The 20275-nt window shown below is 44.9% G+C and overlaps 1 protein-coding gene across 1 annotated transcript in view; it reads right to left on the bottom strand.

Annotated features, from left to right (window-relative positions):
* The window catches only part of LOC139279587 (ficolin-2-like), a 122659-nt gene that overhangs the window by 21263 nt on the left and 81121 nt on the right, over positions 1–20275 (bottom strand). The window contains exons 2-3 of the mRNA XM_070898708.1: positions 10029–10053; positions 1599–1724 (exon numbers count right to left, since the gene is read on the bottom strand). Coding sequence (XP_070754809.1) covers positions 1599–1724; positions 10029–10053 — 151 coding nt within the window. The remainder of the gene's footprint in view (positions 1–1598; positions 1725–10028; positions 10054–20275) is intronic.

The following is a 20275-nucleotide window of genomic DNA, read 5'->3' as shown; positions in this document are numbered from 1 at the left end:
AGTCAAAGATTATGAGGAGCGTATAGGAATGTGGCGTTGTGGCCAAGATCAGATCAGCCATGATCTTATTAATGGCAGAACAGACATGAGGGGCTAAATGGCCTACTCCTGTTCCTATTTCTTATGTTCTTTTGTTCTTATGAAACTTGATTGTTCCAATTCTTCTGTTTATGGATCTGAAGAGATTGAATTCTTAAAATCCAAAACTCAGACTTGAAGTAGATGAAGTCCAAATTCTTGAAACATACAAAATTCTTACAGTGCTTGACTGGGTAGATGCAGAAAGGATATTTCCCCTGGCTAGGGAGTCTAGAACCAGGGGTCACAGTCTCAGAATAAGGGATTGGTCATTTAGGACTGAGATGAGGAGAAATTTCTTCACTCAGAGGGTGCCGAATGGCCTACTCCTGCTCCTAATTCTTTTGTTCGAAGTATTGAAAGACATTCATTTATAGAACGTAATCATATTTCTTGGACACATCCCATAGTGCCTCCCATTGAATAAATGGTTATTACGATGGTGTTACAGGTAATTGCAGCAGTCATTTTGGACACAGCAATATCTCACAACTAGAAATGAAATGAATGACCAGTTAATCTGCTGAGGAGAACTTTGTTCATCTTCAAATATTGGAATGGGATCTTTATCACCTATCTGAACGACTGAAACAGGCAGGCTAATACCGTCTAATTTGAAGAACAGCACCTCTTACAATCCAACACTTCCTCAGTATTACATTGGAGTGCAGCGTTTATTATATGTTTACATTGTGGAATGGAGCTGGAACCGATAGCCTGTGACTTAGAGCTGAAAGTGCTACCTGTTGAGCCAAGCTGACACTTTCTTTGCTCCTTTCTGTATGGTTTTCTGAAACTTTCTGAGCTTATTCCAAAATAGAATTAGCAAAAAAGCCCCAGAACTGAGAGTGCTGCATTATAAGGAATGTTCTCCTTTAGATGAGACATTAAACCAAAACTCTATCTCCCTGTTCCAGTCATTCAGCTGGACATTTTTTTAAATTCATTCATGGAATGTGGGCATTGCTGGCAAGGCCAACATTTATTGTCCATCCCTAATTGCCTTTGAGAAGATGAAGGTACTCCCACAGTGCAGTTAAAGAGGGAGTTCCAGGATTTTAACCCAGCGAAGATGAAGGAATGGCTGATATATTTTCAAGTCAGGGTGGTGTGTAATTTGGAGGGGAACTTGGAGGTGGTGGTGTTGCCATGTGCCTGCTGCCCTTGTCCTTCTAGATGGTAGAGGTCGGGGGTTTGGGAGGTGCTGCTGAAGAAGCCTTAGTGAGTTGCTGCAATGCATCTTGTAGATAATACACGCTGGAGCTACAGTGCACCGGTGGTGGACGGAGTGATGGTTTAAGGTGGTTTAAAAATTCCATGTCACTACTCCCAAAGAAACGATTCTCCTAGTCTCCTGGACATTCACCCCTCAATTGCTTAATTATTCATTCATCTTAATCGGAATTTTGAATGGTAAGTCAGTGTTATTAGTGTTCACTTTGATAACCAATCACTGCAGGTAGTCATTACAGGGAAACTCTTCATGAAAAGTTGGGAGCGGGTGAGCATATATATCATACCTTTCAAACCAAGACCCCCTCCATCTCCTTTAGATCCAGGAATCCCATTTGTTCCTGGTATTCCTGGTATTCCAGGCATTCCAGCAGCACCCTGAACAATTGTACACGGGCTTGTAACCTTACATTCTTGGAAAGAAAAAGCACAACATAGGACATTAGTGATAGGGTTGAATAATAAGATCACTCAATTTAAAGTTTTGGATCACTTCGAACACAGTTGAATAACAAGCAGCACTGGCATGTAAAGGTATTCTCATTGAAAGTCAATTACAATTCTACATTTTATGAGGTATTTTGTTAAATCCCATGGTCCAATATATCAAGTAGGTAACACACTATGGAATGGCCAATATTTTTCTACAGCTGGGGAAGTAGAAAGCCAGTAGTTGGGCCATATCAGTAGCTAGTTCACAGAGCTTGAACGCAAGAACTTAAGAATTAGGAGCAGGAGTAGGCCATGCGGCCCCTCGAGCCTACTCTGCAATTCAATAAGATCATGGCTGATGTTCGACCTCAACTCCACTTTCCCGCCCTCTCCCCATATCCCTTGATTTCCTTTGTATCCAAAAATCTATTCATCTCAGTCTTAAATATACTCAACGACTGAGCATCTACAGCCCTCTGGGGTAGATAATTCCAAAGATACGAAGAGCACCTCAAACCCAAAAGGTTCTCAAAAATACACAGAGGCACGCCGCCCTAATATATGTCATCCACTGGACAAACACTAGAAATGGCACTCGGTTAGGTTGTTGAGCACATCAGCCGCACACTGCCACCGTGTGGAAGCATCTGTGCACAGCAGATTGGCTGGCGCTGTATCCTGAACAACAACTTTGTATTTACATAGCACCTTAAACTTAGAAAAAAACATCCCAGGGCACTTCAGAGAAGTTCAATTAGACACAAATCAACAATGATCCAAACAAGGAGATGCTAGGAGGCAGGAGAAGGTTTTGGAGATAACGAGCGGAAAAGATCTAAACTGCATGTTAACCCATCTGAAAATTCAGCAAAGGAAGGAAAAAAAACTGGGAATTAGAAATAATTTGCTGAGACGAAAATGGATACGGCACGACCATGTCAGGAACTAGTTCACAGAGGTTGAACATAAGAATGAAAGAAGTAGGAGCAGCAGTAGGCCATGGATAGAAAATGGATCAGGCACGGAAGTGTTAGCTTTTTTGTTGAGAGAAATAAACTACAAGATTTGCTGAGTGGAATGTATGTAGTTTATGTGAAAATGTGTTAAAGTGTGGCAGTTTCCCAGATTGTTTTGACTATAATTTACGGAGCTATGAAAAAAGATAAGCTTCGGCCTTGAAGTCACAGTTGCTGGTACTTTGTTTTAGTTGGATTACATTTTTAAAATTGCTGTTGTCTTATATAGTTTAAATTAAAAATACATGGTCTGGTTTTCAATCAATTTTAACGTTTAAAAAGCATCGAATTCTTAAATGTAATGTCCCTTTTCTAAAAAAAAGACTGTATGAATGTAAGCTGAGGGAAGCTCCGCCCTCGTTTTCCTTTTGTGTAGAATGTATGTTGTTTATTCAATTGTAAAAACCCGACTTACATTGTGATCACAGTGAAATTCTGATTATTTTAAATTATGTGAGTTTCTAGTTCCGTACAAGAGATTCTCACATTTAAAAAAATAATTGACAGTATTTGAATTGGAAGTTTGGAAACAATTGAAGTTTAATCTAAAATACTATCTTCCCCGATGAGAAATTTTTATTTAAAGCTAATAATGACATCTTTACAAATGACTTCTGCTATTTTAACGGATTTTTAATTCCTAAACAAGTTTTGAAGGTACAAAGACTTGGGACAAATGTTTCTATTGGGAAAGTTTTTTTTTAAAATTATGTAAAGGGAGGCAATTGCATGCATCTGACAATATTTGTTCCGCCATCTTACAAACCCGCAAAGGAGTTAACCCTTTCCACTGACAGCTGTTTCTTTTTGGTTCACTAAACAACTTTGCTGAATTAAATTTTAAAGAAATTGGACATTATTTATTTAAGTTTTTTAATTATAAGTGAATGTGTCAGAAGGAAAATAAAATGTAACAGGTTATAAAGAATTAAAAAAAATAAGTTAATGACTTGGAGCAAGTAGGAATATTTGATCTATGTTTTTTTGGTGTCGAAATTCAGTTCTGCCATTTTTGAGGCGGTGTCACTGCCTGAGTGCTGTTGAGGGGGATGACTCATCAGGGGAGGGCAGCAGCAGCCAAGTTCATGGTACCGTGGGTGTCTCGGCTGCACAGGAGGGCAGGAAAAAGGGTGGGAGAGCTATAATGATAGGGGATTCAATTGTAAGGGGAATAGATAGGCGTTTCTGCGGACGCAACCAAGACTCCAGGATGGTATGTTGCCTCCCTGATGCAAGGGTCAAGAATGCCTTGGAGCAGGTGCAGGGCATTCTGAAAAGGGAGGGTGAACAGCTAGTTGTCGTGGTGCATATAGGTACCAACGATATAGGTAAAAAAACAGGATGAGGTCTTATGAGACGAATTTAGGGAGCTAGGAGCTAAATTAAAAAGTAGGACCTCAAAAGTAGTAATCTCAGGATTGTTACCAGTGCCACGTGCTAATCAGAGTAGAGGGAGCAGGATAGTTAGATTAAATACGTGGCTTGAGGAGTGGTGCACAAGGGGAGGTGGGACCAGTACAAACAGGATGGTCTGCACCTGGGCAGGACTGGAACCAATGTCCTAGGGGAAGTGTTTGCTAGTGCTGTTGGGGAGGAGTTAAACTAATATGGCAGGGGGATGGGAACCTATGCAGGGAGACTGAGGGAAGTAGAATGGGGGCAGAAGCAAAAGATAGAAAGAAGAAAAGTAAAAGTGGAGGGCAGAGAAACCTAAGGCAAAAAGCAAAAAGTGCCACATTACACCAAAATTCTAAAAGGGCAAAGTGTGTTAGAAAGACAAGCCTGAAGGCTCTGTGCCTCAATGCGAGGAGTATTCGGAATAAGGTGGATGAATTAACTGCGCAGATAGCAGTTAATGGGTATGATGTAATTGGCATCACGGAGACATGGCTCCAGGGTGACCAAGGCTGGGAATTCAACATCCAGGGGTATTCAACATTTAAGAAGAATAGACAGAAAGGAAAAGGAGGAGGGGTGGCATTGCTGGTTAAAGAGGAAATTAATGCAATAGTAAGAAAGGACATTAGCCTGGATGATGTTGAATCGGTATGGGTGGAGCTACGGAATACCAAGGGGCAGAAAACGTTAGTGGGATTGTGTACAGACCACCAAACAATAGTAGTAAGGTTGGGGACAGCATCAAACAAGAACTTAGGGATGCATGCAATAAAGGTACAGCAGTTATCATGGGCGACTTTAATCTACATATTGATTAGGCTAGCCAAACTAGTAGCAATGCAGTGGAGGAGGATTTCCTGGAGTGTATATGGGATGGTTTTCTTGACCAATATATCGAGGAACCAACTATGGAGCTGGCCATCCTAGACTGGGTGATGTGTAATGAGAAAGGACTAATTAGCAATCTTGTTGTGCGAGGTCCCTTGGGGAAGAGTGACCATAACATGGTAGAATTCTTTATTAAGATGGAGAGTGACACAGTTAATTCAGAAACTAGGGTCTTGAACTTAAGGAAAGGTAACTTCGATGGTTTGAGGCGTGAATTGGCTCGAATAGACTGGCAAATGTTACTTAAAGGGTTGACGGTGGATAGGTAATGGCAAACATTTAAAGATCACATGGCTGAACTTCAGCAAATGTACATCCCTGTCTGGAATAAAAATAAAATGGGGAAGCTGGCTCAACCGTGGCTAACAAGGGAAATTAAGGATAGTATTAAATCCAAGGAAAAGGCATATAAATTGGCCAGAAAAAGCAGCAAACCTGAGGACTGGGAGAAATTTAGAATTCAGCAGAGGAGGACAAAGGGTTTAATTAAGAGGTGGAAAATAGAGTATGAGAAGAAGCTTGCTGGGAACATAAAAACTGACTGCAAAAGCTTCTATAGATATGTGAAGACAAACGTAGGTCCCTTGCAGTCGGATTCAGGTGAATTTATAATGGGGAACAAAGAAATTCAGACCAATTGAACAAGTACTTTGGTTCTGTCTTCACGAAGGAAGACACAAATAACCTTCCGGAAGTACCAGGGGACAGTGGGTCTAGTGAGAAGGAGGAACTGAAGGATATCCTTATTAGGTGGGAAATTGCGTTAGGGAAATTGATGGGATTGAAGGTCGATAAATTCCCGGGGCGTGATAGTCTGCATCCCAGAGTACTTAAGGAAGTGGCCTTAGAAATAGTGGATGCATTGATGATCATTTTCCAACAGTCTATCGACTCTGGATCAGTTCCTATGGACTGGAGGGTAGCTAATGTAACACCACTTTTAAAAAGGGAGGGAGAGAGAAAGCGGGTAATTATAGACCGGTTAGCCTGAAAATAGTAGTGGGGAAAATGTTGTAATCAATTATTAAGGATGAAATAACAGCGCATGTGGAAAGCAGTAACAGGATCAGTCCAAGTCAGCATGGATTTATGAAGGGAAAATCATACTTGATAAATCTTCTGGAATTTTTTGAGGATGTAACTGGTAGAGTGGACAAGGGAGAACCAGTGGATGTGGTGTATCTGGACTTTCAAAAGGCTTTTGACAAGGTCCCACACAAGAGACTGGTGTACAAAATCAAAGCACATGGTATTGGGGGTAATATACTGACGTGGATAGAGAACTGGTTGGCAGACAGGAAGCTGAGAGTCGGGATAAACAGGTCCTTTTCAGAATGGCAGGCAGTGACTAGTGGAGTGCCACAGGGCTCAGTGCTGGGACCCCAGCTCTTTACAATATACAAATGATTTGGATGAAGGAATTGAGTGTAATATCTCCAAGTTTGCAGATGACACTAAACTGGGTGGTGGTGTGAGGTGTAATGGGGACGCTAGTAGGCTGCAGGGTGATTTGGACAGGTTAGGTGAGTGGGCAAATGCATGGCAGATGCAGTATAATGTGGATCAATGTGAGGTTATCCATTTTGGGGGCAAAAACACGAAGGCAGAATATTATCTGAATGGCGGCAGATTAGGAAAGGGGAAGGTGCAACAAGACCTGGGTGTCATAGTTCACCAGTCATTGAAAGTTGGCATACAGGTACAGCAGGCAGTGAAAAAGGCAAATGGTATGTTGGCCTTCATAACTAGGGGATTTGAGTATAGGAGCAGGAGGTCTTACTGCAGTTGTACAGGGTCTTGGTGAGGCCTCACCTGGAATATTGTGTTCAGTTTTGGTCTCCTAATCTGAGGAAGGACGTTCTTGCTATTGAGGGAGTGCAGCGAAGGTTCACCAGACTGATTCCCAGGATGGCAAGACTGACATATGAGGAGAGGCCGGATCAACTGGGCCTTTATGCAGTGGAGTTTAGAAGGATGAGAGTGGATCTCATAGAAACATATAAGATTCTGACAGGACGGGACAGGTTAGATGCGGGTAGAATGTTCCCGATGTTGGGGAAGTCCAGAACCAGGGGACACAGTCTTAGGATAAGGGGTATGCCATTTAGGACTGAGATGAGGAGAAACTTCTTCACTCAGAGAGTTGTTAACCTGTGGAATTCCCTGCCGCAGAGATTTGGGGTTGATGCCAGTTCATTGGATGTATTGCAGAGGGAGTTGATATGGCCCTTACAGCTAAGGGGATCGAGGGGTATGGAGAGAAAGCAGGAAAGGGGTACTGAGGAAATGATCAGCCATGATCTTATTGAATAGTGGTGCAGGCTCAAAGGGCCGAATGGCCTACTCCTGCACCTATTTTCTATGTTTCTAAGTTTCTATGTGCTGATTTTACCACCAGGTGTTAGGTGCAGGCTTCAACTGCCAAATTCAGTTTTACAGCCAAGATGAGCGAGCAGTGCTAAAAAGTGGCGTTGCACAATAATGCTCGGGCGGGAGCTCAAGAGGCCTATTGAATTTCGCATTGGGATGCTGCCGCCATGCTGGCTGAAAACCAGGAAAAAAAGGGAAGAAAGAAAAATACCCTCAAACTTCTCCGACCCACACACAAACTTCCCCGCTTTTAGAACTAATGAAAAAATGAAGAAATAAATAAAGAAAAAAACTTACCTTGCTCTCGAGCCAATTCTGCCCGAGTTCCACTGTTTAACCACCACTTTTTAAAAGTTGTATGGCCGCCCTAGATACGGCAGCCGTGCAAACTAAATATCGCAATAGAGGCACCAAGGAGGTGTTTCACGCGTACTGATGTTATGATTTCCAAGGCAATAACCGGCGGGACGTAAAATTTTAATGCTTTTAAAAAATGACCACCGAATTTTGTGTCAGGCGTGAACAACACCCAGTGCCACTCCCAACCGTCTAACTCCCAGTTAGCTCCGGCACCGACATTATCAGCAGGTGTTAGCAACTGAATTTTAACCCTTCTATCTTTAATATTGTACTAGACAGTAAAGCTCCTCCAGGTATCATGAATGGGATATGAATGGTAATTAATGGAATGGAGCAAGGAAGTGATTGAGGGTGTAAGATAGAAACAGGAGAATTGAATTTTCCTAATATTCCAGTGAAAGTCAGGAAACTGTAGTTATGAATAGTAAACTGATAGCACTCTCTTGGAGACATTTGTGTCCTTGCCTATGTACCTTTTATGAAAACTGTATCGGTAGCCTGGCCACTACCCAAGATATCGGGATCATGCAGTGGGAGATAAGCAAAGATGTGCAGACAAAAATCTTTTGATAGGATCACTGAAAGCCCTGCAATTCTTCAATGAATTTGCACTGAAGAACGGGTCTCAGACATGCTCAGTTACTTGACAACAGCAAGACACGAAATGGTTAATGTGGCTCAGGAAGTGAGACCATTTTTAAAGCAATGACACATACCCCATCGAGAAACTATCTAATTAATGAAATAATCAGATGAGAGTTAAACACACTGGTATCCTGTTGGAGGGATTGAAATTGAAGTTGAAGTGTGGAGTTGCATGGAATTTGGATTGGGTCAATTGAAGGTTAGGGAGAAATATATTAAGAAAGAATTATTCACAAGATGGATACGAGTAAAGGTGAAATCTGGAGAATCTTTTTTAAGTCCATGACTTGTTGATTGGATGTTAAACTTCAGCTTTCTTTAAAATGTTTTCTTTGTCTGCATCATTGTTGCTTGAAATGTATGTACATAGTCGACGTACTAGGGATTGTGAGACTGAATTATAACTTTAACTGTAATTGTGCCTTGTAGGTAACAGAGCATGGGAAAAGCCAGTACTAATCCAGAATGAGGTAGCTTTAGTGGTGCCTCCTGTGTCACTACTACTGCAACTACCATGCTTTATGGGTCTAACAGGACCTGTCCCATTGGGCTTAATACATCAGCATATCCTTGGTTTCGTATTATTTCACACGCTCTGGTAGTTCTCCAACTTGTAATGATAGTGTATTTAATATATGTACCCTGTGTAGCAAAACTTTGACGCATAAGCCAATGTCTATGACTAACCAGCACTAAAGAGCAGATCCGAAGCAACGTCGAGGAAAGATACAAAAAAAGAGGATACCCCAGGTGGGGCAGAATTGGACTGTAAGAAAGGGGAAAACTTCATTTCTGAGTCTCCCTGCAAGTGGAGAAATCAAAAACAAATAACTTGGTTATAGCTAGAGCAGTCAAAAACTGGTTGTGAGACGTCAACAAGGATATTTCCTTCTCAAAGTGGGGAATGTAAGAAATTGTGAATTGGAAGAAATAACTTAAGTCCAAAAACTCTTCAGACTAATGTTAGAATTAAAAGATTCATTGCATGGTACGTTAGCTAAAGTGACCTGAACAGCGTGAATATAAATAACTGATAACAGGCAGCTCCAACCATCGGAAGGCCAAGAATGGCATGTCTGACTCCAACCTCGAGAGGATGGATTTTCAGAAAGTATAAACAGCAAAGGCATGTGAAGGGGAGGGTTTCACCTCAGAGTGGAGATAAAGAACTCGAAAGGCCATTGGGCACCCCGGTTTGGTAAGAGCCCTTATCAGTTAAATGGTCCTGTCCATCATGTTCCCCACAGCTAAAAAGACATTAAAAGGGATGGCTAAAGTGCTTTTCAGCGCAGACAGTGAAGATAAGAACTGTTTGTACCACTGGTCGTCTGTCCGATTGGGAATAATATAAGCTACGTGTCCACTGTGTCTCTCCTGATTATGTGTTGTGTTTGACAATATTTGAACTCGCTTAATAAAATGTCTTATAACTACTAAGACCCTTTGGGGATCTATGTGCGACCTGTGATCCTAATCTTACAACATGGAAAAGGTTACAGTGATAAAGAAGGGCAAGGTCATTAAGGGATTTGAACATGATGGCGAGAATTTTTAATTGATCTTGAGGCATTTTTTTTCTTATACTTTAAAATTTAAAGTTGCACTTACGTGAGTCAGACTGAGAATCCTGAACCTGAGAGTAGACAACGGTGGAGACCAAAATTACAATGATGTGTATGTGAGCTGGAGAAAATCTGGAAGCCATTCTTCTGTGTTGTGTTTGTGACCTTTTGTGCTGCACTTTTTTATTCTGCGATGAAGGAAATGAATAAAAAGGTGGGGAAAAAACAGTCTTTCCTGAATATGCAAATACTTTTGTGAAGTCAAAGTTGTAAAGCATAGTTATACAATTTAATTATAGTTAATAGATAAACCTATCCCCACTTTAACTGATACTCAGCAGTCAGCCCAAAGTAGCTACTTTTCCTTGTTTTAATGTATGTAAGTTGATCGGGCTGGAATTTTGGCTTTTGAGATTTCGGGGCAGTAATGGTGGCCAGGTAGTTCTGACACTGCCTGGGAAAAGTTTGCACCTTAGTCTGCACAATTCAGCAAAAAATGAGGTTCCATGAACAGGAGCGCAAAATCAGGCATTACACAAGGAAGTTTATGTGTCCCCTCCGAAAATCCCGGCATTAAATAAGTCAGAATAATGTGCAGGATAAAATTGTGCAGATGCCCTGATATTTGTTGATTGCATATGTAAATAGTTTATTTAATTTAATGCACGTCATTGTAGTTCAGTGCCCTGCAACATAACGTTGGCTATTTTATGGTTTTCTTTTTGTGGGGGATGTTTTTGTTACTTTGTTGCAGTAAACTGTATTTTTGATCCTTTGTCATTGGTGTCTTGTGTATCATTCCAACGTTCACCGGGGTTGTGCCTTTATGGATGCACATAGCATGTCCAGTATTAACTTCATCCCTCAGTTTCCTCCATTTAGGAGAACTGGTCCATTATGAGCTGTGTCATGCTCCGACTAGAAAGCGGCAGTTTTATCTGCCATTACAGTCTCCTTACAACTTCAGTGAGATAATTTAATGGGGACATTACTAGTTCACCAATGTATCATGCTCCATGCTATTGCCAGGCGGCATCAAGTTAGAAGAAGGGCTCTTGACCATGTCGGACTACGGATGAGGAGAAGCCAAAGACATTTGGGGAGGAGGGCTTACCCCCACGGGTTTATGGGCACCAACGTTCATACCTCCAGCTCTCTGAGGAGCAGTGTGTGGGAAGGCTGTGCTTCAGAAAGCGGGTGCTGACAGAGGTACGCCATTTTGTACAGGCAGACCTACAGTCTTCCAGTGCCAACAGGACTGCGCTGCCCATCGCAGTGAAGGTAACTGTGGCAGTGGCCATCTATGCCTCCTGCTCCTTGCAGGTAGCAGCAGGAGACATATGCAGCATCTCTCAATATGCTATACATCGCTGCATTCGGCACATCACAAAGGCTCTGTATGCCCGCAGAATGGACTTCAGAAAGCTCCCAATGAGCAGAGACATCCAGAATGAGCGGGCATTAGGGTTGGGCAGAATTGCAGGCTTCCCGAGAGTTCAGCGAGCCATTGACTGCACACATGTGGCCTTGTGAGCATCATTCCACAATGCAGAGGTATTCAGGAACCGAAAGGGATAGCACTCCCTAAACATCCAGCTGGTGTGCGCCTATTGGATAGGCTGGGTTTGTTTTCCTTGGAACAGAGGAGGCTGAAGGGAGACCTTATTGAGGTGTATAAAATTATGAGGGGCCTAGATAGAGTGGATAGGATGGACCAATTTCCCTTTGCAGAATGATCACCAACCAAGGGGCATAGATTTAAAGTAATTGGTAGAAGATTTAGACTTGATTTGAGAGGAAATGTCTTCACCCAGAGGATGATGGGGGTCTGGAACTCACTGCCTGAAAGGGTGGTAGAGGCAGAAACCCTCACCACATTTAAAAAGTACTTGGATGTGTATTTGAAGTGTTGTAACCTACAGGACTACAGACCTAGAGCTGGAAAGTAGATTCGGCTGGATAGCTCTTTGTTGGCCAGCTTGGACACAATAGGCCGAAGTGGCCTCCTTCTGTCCTGTAAATTTCGAGGATTTTATGCAGTGCCTATGGACTAGTGTTGGGGCAATGTGATGCAGTGCCTGTAGACTAGGGTTGGGGCAATGTCATGCAGTTTCTCTGGACTACATATAATGGAGTAGCAGTGGTCCTTCAAATGAGCCTGTGCTATGTGACCGTCTTCATGTCACCCTGCCCCATCCCCTGCTGCTAACCACTCGTCTGTTGCTTTCTACTTCGAGATGACCATTCGCAGGCGCCGAATCCTCGGATCAAACCTCCACCTCAGGCCATCATGTGGGGGATGAGAAGGAATATGAGGAAGTGGAGCTGACAGAGCCGCCTACTCCGGGTTGGGGGGGGGGTGCGTTGTGGGGCAGATGCACTCGACACCTCTTTTGCAACCGGCAAACATCTCGCCGAGGATGATTTTACATTCTCGGGCTTTGAGATTTCCGAGGCTCCTGGGACTAGTGGTGTGCAGCAACGCAGTTCTGCGGTCGAATGCTGTATTCCATCTCTCCGCAGGGTGAGTCGGCAAAGTCGGTCTGCTGACAGAGAGGCAGACGTGGAACTGGACATGGTGGGACTGTCCAGCGAGAACATCCAGCTCACCCGTCAGCTCCTTGATGTCCTGGGGAGGATTCCCGCGAGCATTGAGAAACTCACTGCGACCATAACGGAGGTAGTTTCACAGATTGTCGGTGTGAGCCATGAAGCCTGCGAGGCCATCAATGCCCATACGAGGCTGGTGTCGAGTGCATCTGCCCCCACCAGTTACACTGGAGTCTCCAGTGTGACAGCCAGACACCACCTGTGACCAGTGACGCCGAACAAGAGGCTCGCCAGTCAGAAGCTGGGCCTTCCATGCCACGAGCTGATCCAATGTTTCCCCAGGCGATGTCTCCAATGTCTCTCCCCCCAATTCAGCAGGACTCTGGCCGCCTCGCTGCACGAACTCTTGGTGCCACTTTGGGTAGAGGCATCAGGTGAGGGGGGGAACTAAGGGTAATGGTGGGGGGGGGGGGGGGGTGCGAAGAGCCGGTGGTAAAAAGACAGTGGGGCAGGGGTTGTTGTTTTGTTGTTGTTGTTGTTATTTTATTAAAGTTTTCAAAGTTTCCCAATTCTGATCAGAAAGTTATAAAAGTTCACAATGATTAACAAATTTTATTAAAGTTTCACAATTACATTTACAAAGTTCACAAAGTTTACAACGTTTAATACATTCTTTAACTATTCTTGTGTCGTGTCTCATTTGCAGAATAAGAGGGGGAATAGTCAACATGGTGGGATAGAGTGGCCAGGCAACGGTCAAACGTGCCGTTCACTCTTCAAGAAAGTGTTCAATTATGAGCTGCTGACGTAAGGTTTTTGCAGTGGCGAAAGCTCCACGAGGCCTCCCCTGTGATTGTGGAGGTTGTGGTAGTGGTGGTATGGGTTCCTCGCCAGGCTCCTCTTCCTCGTCTTCCTCCTCCTGCTTCTCCTCTTTCTCGTCTTCCTCCTCCTGCTTCTCCTCTTTCTCCTGAGGTGATCCTGCAGTCCCCATTGGCAAATCCTGTCCCCTTATGATGGCTAAGTTGTGTAGCATGCAGCACACCACAATGAACTCTGACCTGATGAGGGGAGTATTGTAGGCAGCCTCCAGAGTGGTCCAGGCATTGGAAGTACTACTTGAGCACACCAATTGTCTGTTCAATGACGTTACGTGTGGCTGCATTGCTCTCATTATAGCGATGCTCGGCTTCTATCTGAGGGTTCTGGATGGGAGTCATGAGCCAGGTGGCAAGGCCATAACCTTTGTCCCCAGCATTTAGCTCTGGCTTTGTGGTTGATGCAGGAACAGGCCTGAGACAGTGCTCTCACGCAAAATAAAAGCATCGTGGATGCTCCCTGGATATTGGGCATTGACTGCCATGATGTGCTGAGTATGGTCGCAGACGATCTGTATGTTCATGGAATGGAATCCCTTTTGGTTTCAGTAAACCTCTGGATTGAGTAAAGCTGCTCACAGGGCAATGTGTATACAGTCAATGGCACCCTGAACCTTGGAGAAGCCAGAAAATCGTCCAAAACCTACAGCCCTCTCATTCTGGGCCCCCTTGGTCACTGGAAGTTTGTGAAGTCCATCCTGCATGCATACAATGCAGTAGTCACCTGGCGAATGCAGCAATGTGTAGTGTGCTGCGAGATGGAGGATATGTTCCCCGCTGATGCCTGAAAGGAGCCGGAGACATAAACGGCAAGTGCCACAGTCACCGTCACCTCGACGGGCAGTGCAGTCCTGTTGCTGTAGGTAGGCTGTAGCTCTGCCTTTATGAGCTGGCTTATCATTGTCAGCACCTCTTTTTGGAAGCGCAGCCTTCTAACACACTGTGCCTCAGAGAGCTGCAGGTATAAGCGCTGTTCCCTGTAAACTCGCGGGTGGTAAGGCCTCCTCCTCATACGTCTGCGACCTCTTCAATTACATTAAAAATGATCATCAATGAGCCTTCTTGCAGCTCTACGCCATATTACTATAGCAGCCAGGAGGAATGACTGACATAGTATAGCCCCCATCTTTTAAAATGTCCTTAAATGTCCTTTAAAACTGTCTTGTATGTACTTTTGAAATCATTAGCCACTAGATGGCATTACTGTTGGAGGCCATTGGGCTGCACGCACGTGTGTGCAGCCCAAGTATAAAAGGCCAGCCGTTTTGTATATTAAGCACTTTGCGCCTTAATAAAACAGAGCCAAGGTCATACCTCTTGGAGTTAAACAGTACTCAGTCTGACAGTTATTGCATGCACAACATTTGGTGACGAGGCAACAAGAAACTTTGCATGCAAAAATGAGCACAATTGCTCATTGGAGCGATTCATGGAAGGAGAAGATTGGACAGACTTTGTGAGCCGTTTGAGCCAGCTCTTTGTGGCCAAAAAAATGGAGGAGGTCGGCGACGCAGATCGGCGCCGGGCGGTGTTCCTCACGGTTTGTGGTCCAAAAATTTATGGTCTGATAAAGAATCTACTCCTGCCTGTGAGTCCAACAGAGAAGACGTATGAAGAATTGTGTACACTGGTACAGGACCACCTTAAGCCAGACGAAGGCATCTTCATCTCGAGATACAGATTTTACACGCACGTTCGCTCAGAGGGCCAGAATGCGGCAGAATTCGTTGCCGACCTGAGATGGTCTAGCGGGACCGTGTAAGTTTGGGGCTGTGTTGGCAGACATGCTGCGGGACTTCTCTGTAATCAGCATCAACCACGAGGTGATCCTGCGTAAACTACTGGCGGTGGAGATGTTGGACTTGAACAGGGCCATCACGATCGCTCAGTCATGCATAACGACGGAAAGTCGAAAGCAGATATCAGTGAAAAATTGAAACTCGGTAAGTACTGTAAATATGATTGATTCGCCGTTCAGCAGTGCGGCATTTGGCAGGGCCTGGCCAACTGCGTACGTGAAACCTGTGGCTGCCCAAAGTCCGCCAGCGGGAACGCATCCGATTTCTCCGTGTTGGCGTTGTGGGGAAAATCAGCAGCACCAGCAGTGCCGAATTAAGCAATATAGTTGCAAGGGCTGTCTGAAAGTGGGGCATCTCCAGCGCAAGTGTCCACAGATGAGCAAGCGTGCTGCGACACACCACGTGGAGGATGATGGTCAGACTAGCGTGGATCCGGATACGCAATCGGAGATACCAGAGGAGGAAATGTATGGACTGTACTCGTTCCTAACTAAGAGCAAACCGATAATGATCAACGTGAAATTTAATGGGGTGCCGGTATTGATGGAACTGGACATGGGGGTGAGTCAATCGATAATGAGCCAGAGGGCATTCGACAAGCTGTGGGATACTAAGGCTGTGAGGCCCAGGCTGAGTCCAGTCAATGCCAAGTTGCGCACGTACACCAAAGAACTCATAACGGTGATTGGCAGTGCCACAATTAAGGTGTCGTATGAGGGTGCTATTCACAAGTTACCGCTATGAATTGTCCCAGGCAATGGCCCAATGCTGTTCAGCAGGAACTGGCTTGAAAAAATCGGATGCGATTGGAACGAAATCAAAGCATTGACATCGGAGAAAGATACATGTGCCCAAGTACTGAGCAAGTTCTCCTCGCTGTTCGAACCAGTCATCGGCTACTTCATGGGAGCCAAGGTGTAGCTCCCGTGGACTCGGATGCAAGACCTGTCCATCATAAAACTCGGGCAGTTCCGTATATGATGAGGGAGAAGATTGAAATTGAACTGGACAGACTCCAGCGTGATGGGATCATATCACCGGTTGAATTTAATGAATGGGCCAGCCCCATTGTTCCTGTGCTGAAAAGTGATGGCACAGTCAGCATCTGTGGAGACTACAAGGCTACGATCAATAGGGTTTCGAAACAGGATCAGTACCCATTACCGAAGGCTGATGACATGTTTGCAATGCTAGCCAGGGGGAAGTCGTTCACCAAACTGGACTTGACGTCGGCCTACATGATACAGGAGCTGGTCGAGACATCGAAAAGACTTACCTGCATTAACACGAATAAAGGATTGTTTATTTATCACAGGTGCCCTTTTGGAATTTGCTCGGCTGTAGCAATATTTCAGAGGAACATGGAGAGTCTACTGAAGTCCGTTCCCAGAACCGTCATGTTCCAAGATGACATCCTGATCACAGGTCGTGACTCCGAGAAATATATGAACAACCTGGGAGAGGTTCTACATTGTCTGGACAAAGTGGAACTCAGATTGAAATGCTCGAAGTGCATCTTCATGACACCAGAGGTTGAATTCCTCGGGAGGAAAATTGCTGCTGGTGGGCGCTGACATTATCCGCTTATGATTATGTCATTCGGCATAGACCTGCACCGAGAATTGTGCTGATGCTTTGAGCCATCTACCATTGCCCACACCGGAGGTGGAAACGCCACAACCAGTGGACCTATTGTTAGTTATGGATGCTTTTGAGAGTGAAGGAACCCCTGTCGCGGCTCAACAAGTTAAGACCTGGACCAGCCAGGACCCAATTTTATTGGTGGTGAAGAATTGCATCTTCAAAGGTGATTGGTCTGCCATACCCAAACAAATGTGTGAGGAGACCAAACCTTACATTCGTCGCAAAGACAAACTGTCGATTCGGTTGGATTGTATACCATGGGGCAATCGTGTTATTATGCCCAAGAAAGGGAGAGAAATTTGTATGTGAGCTACATAGCACACATCCAGCATTGTAATGATGAAAGCCATTGCCAGGTCTCATGTATGGTGGCTGGGAATTGACTTTGAGCTGGAATCATGTGTGCATCAGTGCAACACTTGCATGCAGCTCAGCAAAGCACCAGCGGAATTGCCGATGAGTTTGTGGTCCTGGCCGTCCAAACCATGGTCCTGGATCCACATAGACTTTGCAGGTCCCTTCCTGGGGAAGATGTTTTTAGTTGTGGTGGATGCATATTCGAAGTGGATAGAGTGTATAATCATGTCATCCAGCACATCCACAGCTAACATTGAGAATCTCAGTGTCATTTTCGCGACACATGGTCTGTTTGATATTGTTGTTAGCGACAACGGATCGTGCTTCACCAGTCAGGAGATTCAAGATTTCATGAAACTCAATGGTATCAAACATGTAAGGTCAGCACTGTTCAAACCTGCATCCAATGGGCAAGCAGAATTTGCTGCCCAAATCATAAAGCAGATTATGAAGTGAGTAACTCAAAGGTCACTGCAGACCCGCCTGTCATGCAGACTGCTGAGTTACAGGACAAGACCACACACGCTTACCGGGGTCTCGCCTGCTGAACTAATGATGAAGAGAGGTCCTAAGACTAAGCTATCTCTTGTACACCCTGACTTGAATAATCATGTTGAATATAGAAGACAAAGTCAGCAAGGGTATCAAGATCGCGCAGCTGTGTCACGCGATATTTCTGTAAATGATTCTGTATATCTTCTGAATTATGGTCAGGGTCCCCAAGTGGATTGCTTGTACTGTCATGGCCAAAGAAGGCAACAGACTATTTATAGTCAAGCTCAAAAATGGGCAAACATGCAGGAAACATATGGATCAGACAAAGCTGCGGCACACAGATGAACCGGAACAGTCAGAGGAAGAGACAATCGACGACTAAGCAACGTACCCCTATTCATCAGAGGACTCAGTGGTCATCAGTGAATTGGGACTTTCAATCACTGACATGTTCAATGAAAATGAACTTTCATCCCTGAAATGGCCATTGTCACTCCCACCAGGTCAGCCACCTAGCCACCAGTCACAACAGACTCTGAACACTCACCCAAGGCTGGAGTTGAACTGAGACGGTCAACCCGGGAGCGTAAAACACCGGACCGTCTCAATTTGAAAAAGGCTGTGTTAATATCTCAGAGGGGGATATTGTCATGAATGTACTTTTGGGATCACTAGCCACTAGATGGCGTCACTATTGGAGGCCATTAAAAGGCCAGCCATTTTGTATATTAGTCACTTTGGGCCTTAATAAAGCAGAGCCAAGGTCATATCTCTTGGAGTTAAACAGTACTCAGTCTAACAGTTATTGCATACACAACAAAAACACACTATAAATTCACATCAAACTTCACTATGAAAAACGCAGCCTTCTTCGCCCAATCCTTTTATGCACTCAACTTCTCCTCCATTTTAAAGATGGCGCCATTAGCTGGGTACGCCCACGATCCGACCTGGCTGCGGCAGCTTTTTGCTGACGTATTCCCGGGCGGACTCTAAATTGGGCGATATGCTCAAAAGTTCCGCCCAGGATGCTAGCGCAGCACTGCAGGCTGATTAACATCATCCAAATGGTGAAAATATCGGACGGGTGCTAAGTTTTAGCGCCACTGCAAAACCACTGCCGAAAGTTCCACATGTTCGCAAAATGTTGTGCACCTTGTTTCGCACCAAAAAAGTTGATTTTAAACCCCGCCCAGGCACTAACCGGGGCGTAAGTGAGCCAAAAATTCAGCCCCATGATGCCTGGACTGTTCTGGAGGCAGCCTTCAATATGTCCCTCAACAGGTCTCCGAAGTTATTGTCGTGTACTGCATGCTGCACAACTTGGCATGAGGGGCCAGGCATTGCCAGTGGGGATTGCAGGCCCACCTCAGGAGGAGGAGGACAATGAAGAGGAGCCTGGCAAGGCCCCCATTGCAAAGCCACCCCATCCACGGGGAAGGCCTTGTCCAGATGCTGCCAGACCAAGAGCCGCACGTTGTCAGCTCATAATGGACTGCTTTGCTTGACTGGAGTTAGCTGAGGGATGCAACTGAAACTGGCCATGCTATATGTAACCATGAAGACACATCTCCGGTGGACTTTGGAATGAAACGCATGATATCAATGGCAAACGGTCAAAGTTTACTCCCACAAAGTAGCAAGCCGGACTTTCTGCTTGGCTGATTTCAGGGCGGTAATGGTGGCGGGGCGGTAAAGTCTGTGCCTCAGTCATCAAAATTGGGCAGTGTGGGGCGGAGCACTAAGGGAGGCATTGTAAACCTCTCTTAGAGCGCTAGTCTGATTGAGCATGTAAAAATCCCGAGCTAAACAGCCAGCCCGGGAGCTCTCTAAGAGAGGCCTGGGGAATAAAAAAAAAATTGAAAGAAAACCGCCATTAACATTTGTAATCCATACAACATAAATCGCAAAAAAAAAATTCAAGAAAATACTTACACATTTACCCGAGATGGACATTCTTTACCTCACCGCAATCGGTATCGGTTGGACCACCCATTTTTTCAGACTGTCCCAGCAGGGCACGCTGCGGGGCGTATGGGTCGGGCGGGAGTCCAAAAGCAAGCCGTGTCACAACCAGGGGTGTTGCACACTGGCTCAACTCTTCTGGGCAGTACTGCTCCGCGTCCCCGCAAAACCTGTCCCGAAAAAACCCATGGGGCGCTGGAAACTGATCGCTCAACCAGAAGAGCCCACTGCTGCCAAACTGAGGCGGATATCAGCAGAAAATCCAGCCCATTGTCTTTGGTCCCCGCCACAAACTGCATTCCCCAACCATCGACTCCATCTCTCTTCATAGCATCTGTCTGAGGCTGAACCAGACTGATCGCAACCTAGTTGTCATATTTGACCCTGAAATGAGCTTCCGGCCACATATCCGCGGTATAACTAAAAGCACCTAATTCCACCTCCATAACATTGCCCGACTCATCCCCTGTCTCAGCTCATCCGCTGCTGAAACCCTCATCCATGCCTTTGTTACCTCTCGACTTGACTACTCCAATGCACTCCTGGCTAGCCTATTGCATTCTACCCATGTAAACGTGAGGTCATCCAAAACTCGGCAGCCTGTGTCC

The sequence above is a fragment of the Pristiophorus japonicus genome, chromosome 14, assembly GCF_044704955.1.
Source record: "Pristiophorus japonicus isolate sPriJap1 chromosome 14, sPriJap1.hap1, whole genome shotgun sequence".
NCBI lineage: Eukaryota > Metazoa > Chordata > Chondrichthyes > Pristiophoridae > Pristiophorus > Pristiophorus japonicus.
The sequence above is the reverse complement of the archived record's forward strand: the minus strand, read 5'-3'. Positions and strand labels throughout refer to the sequence as shown.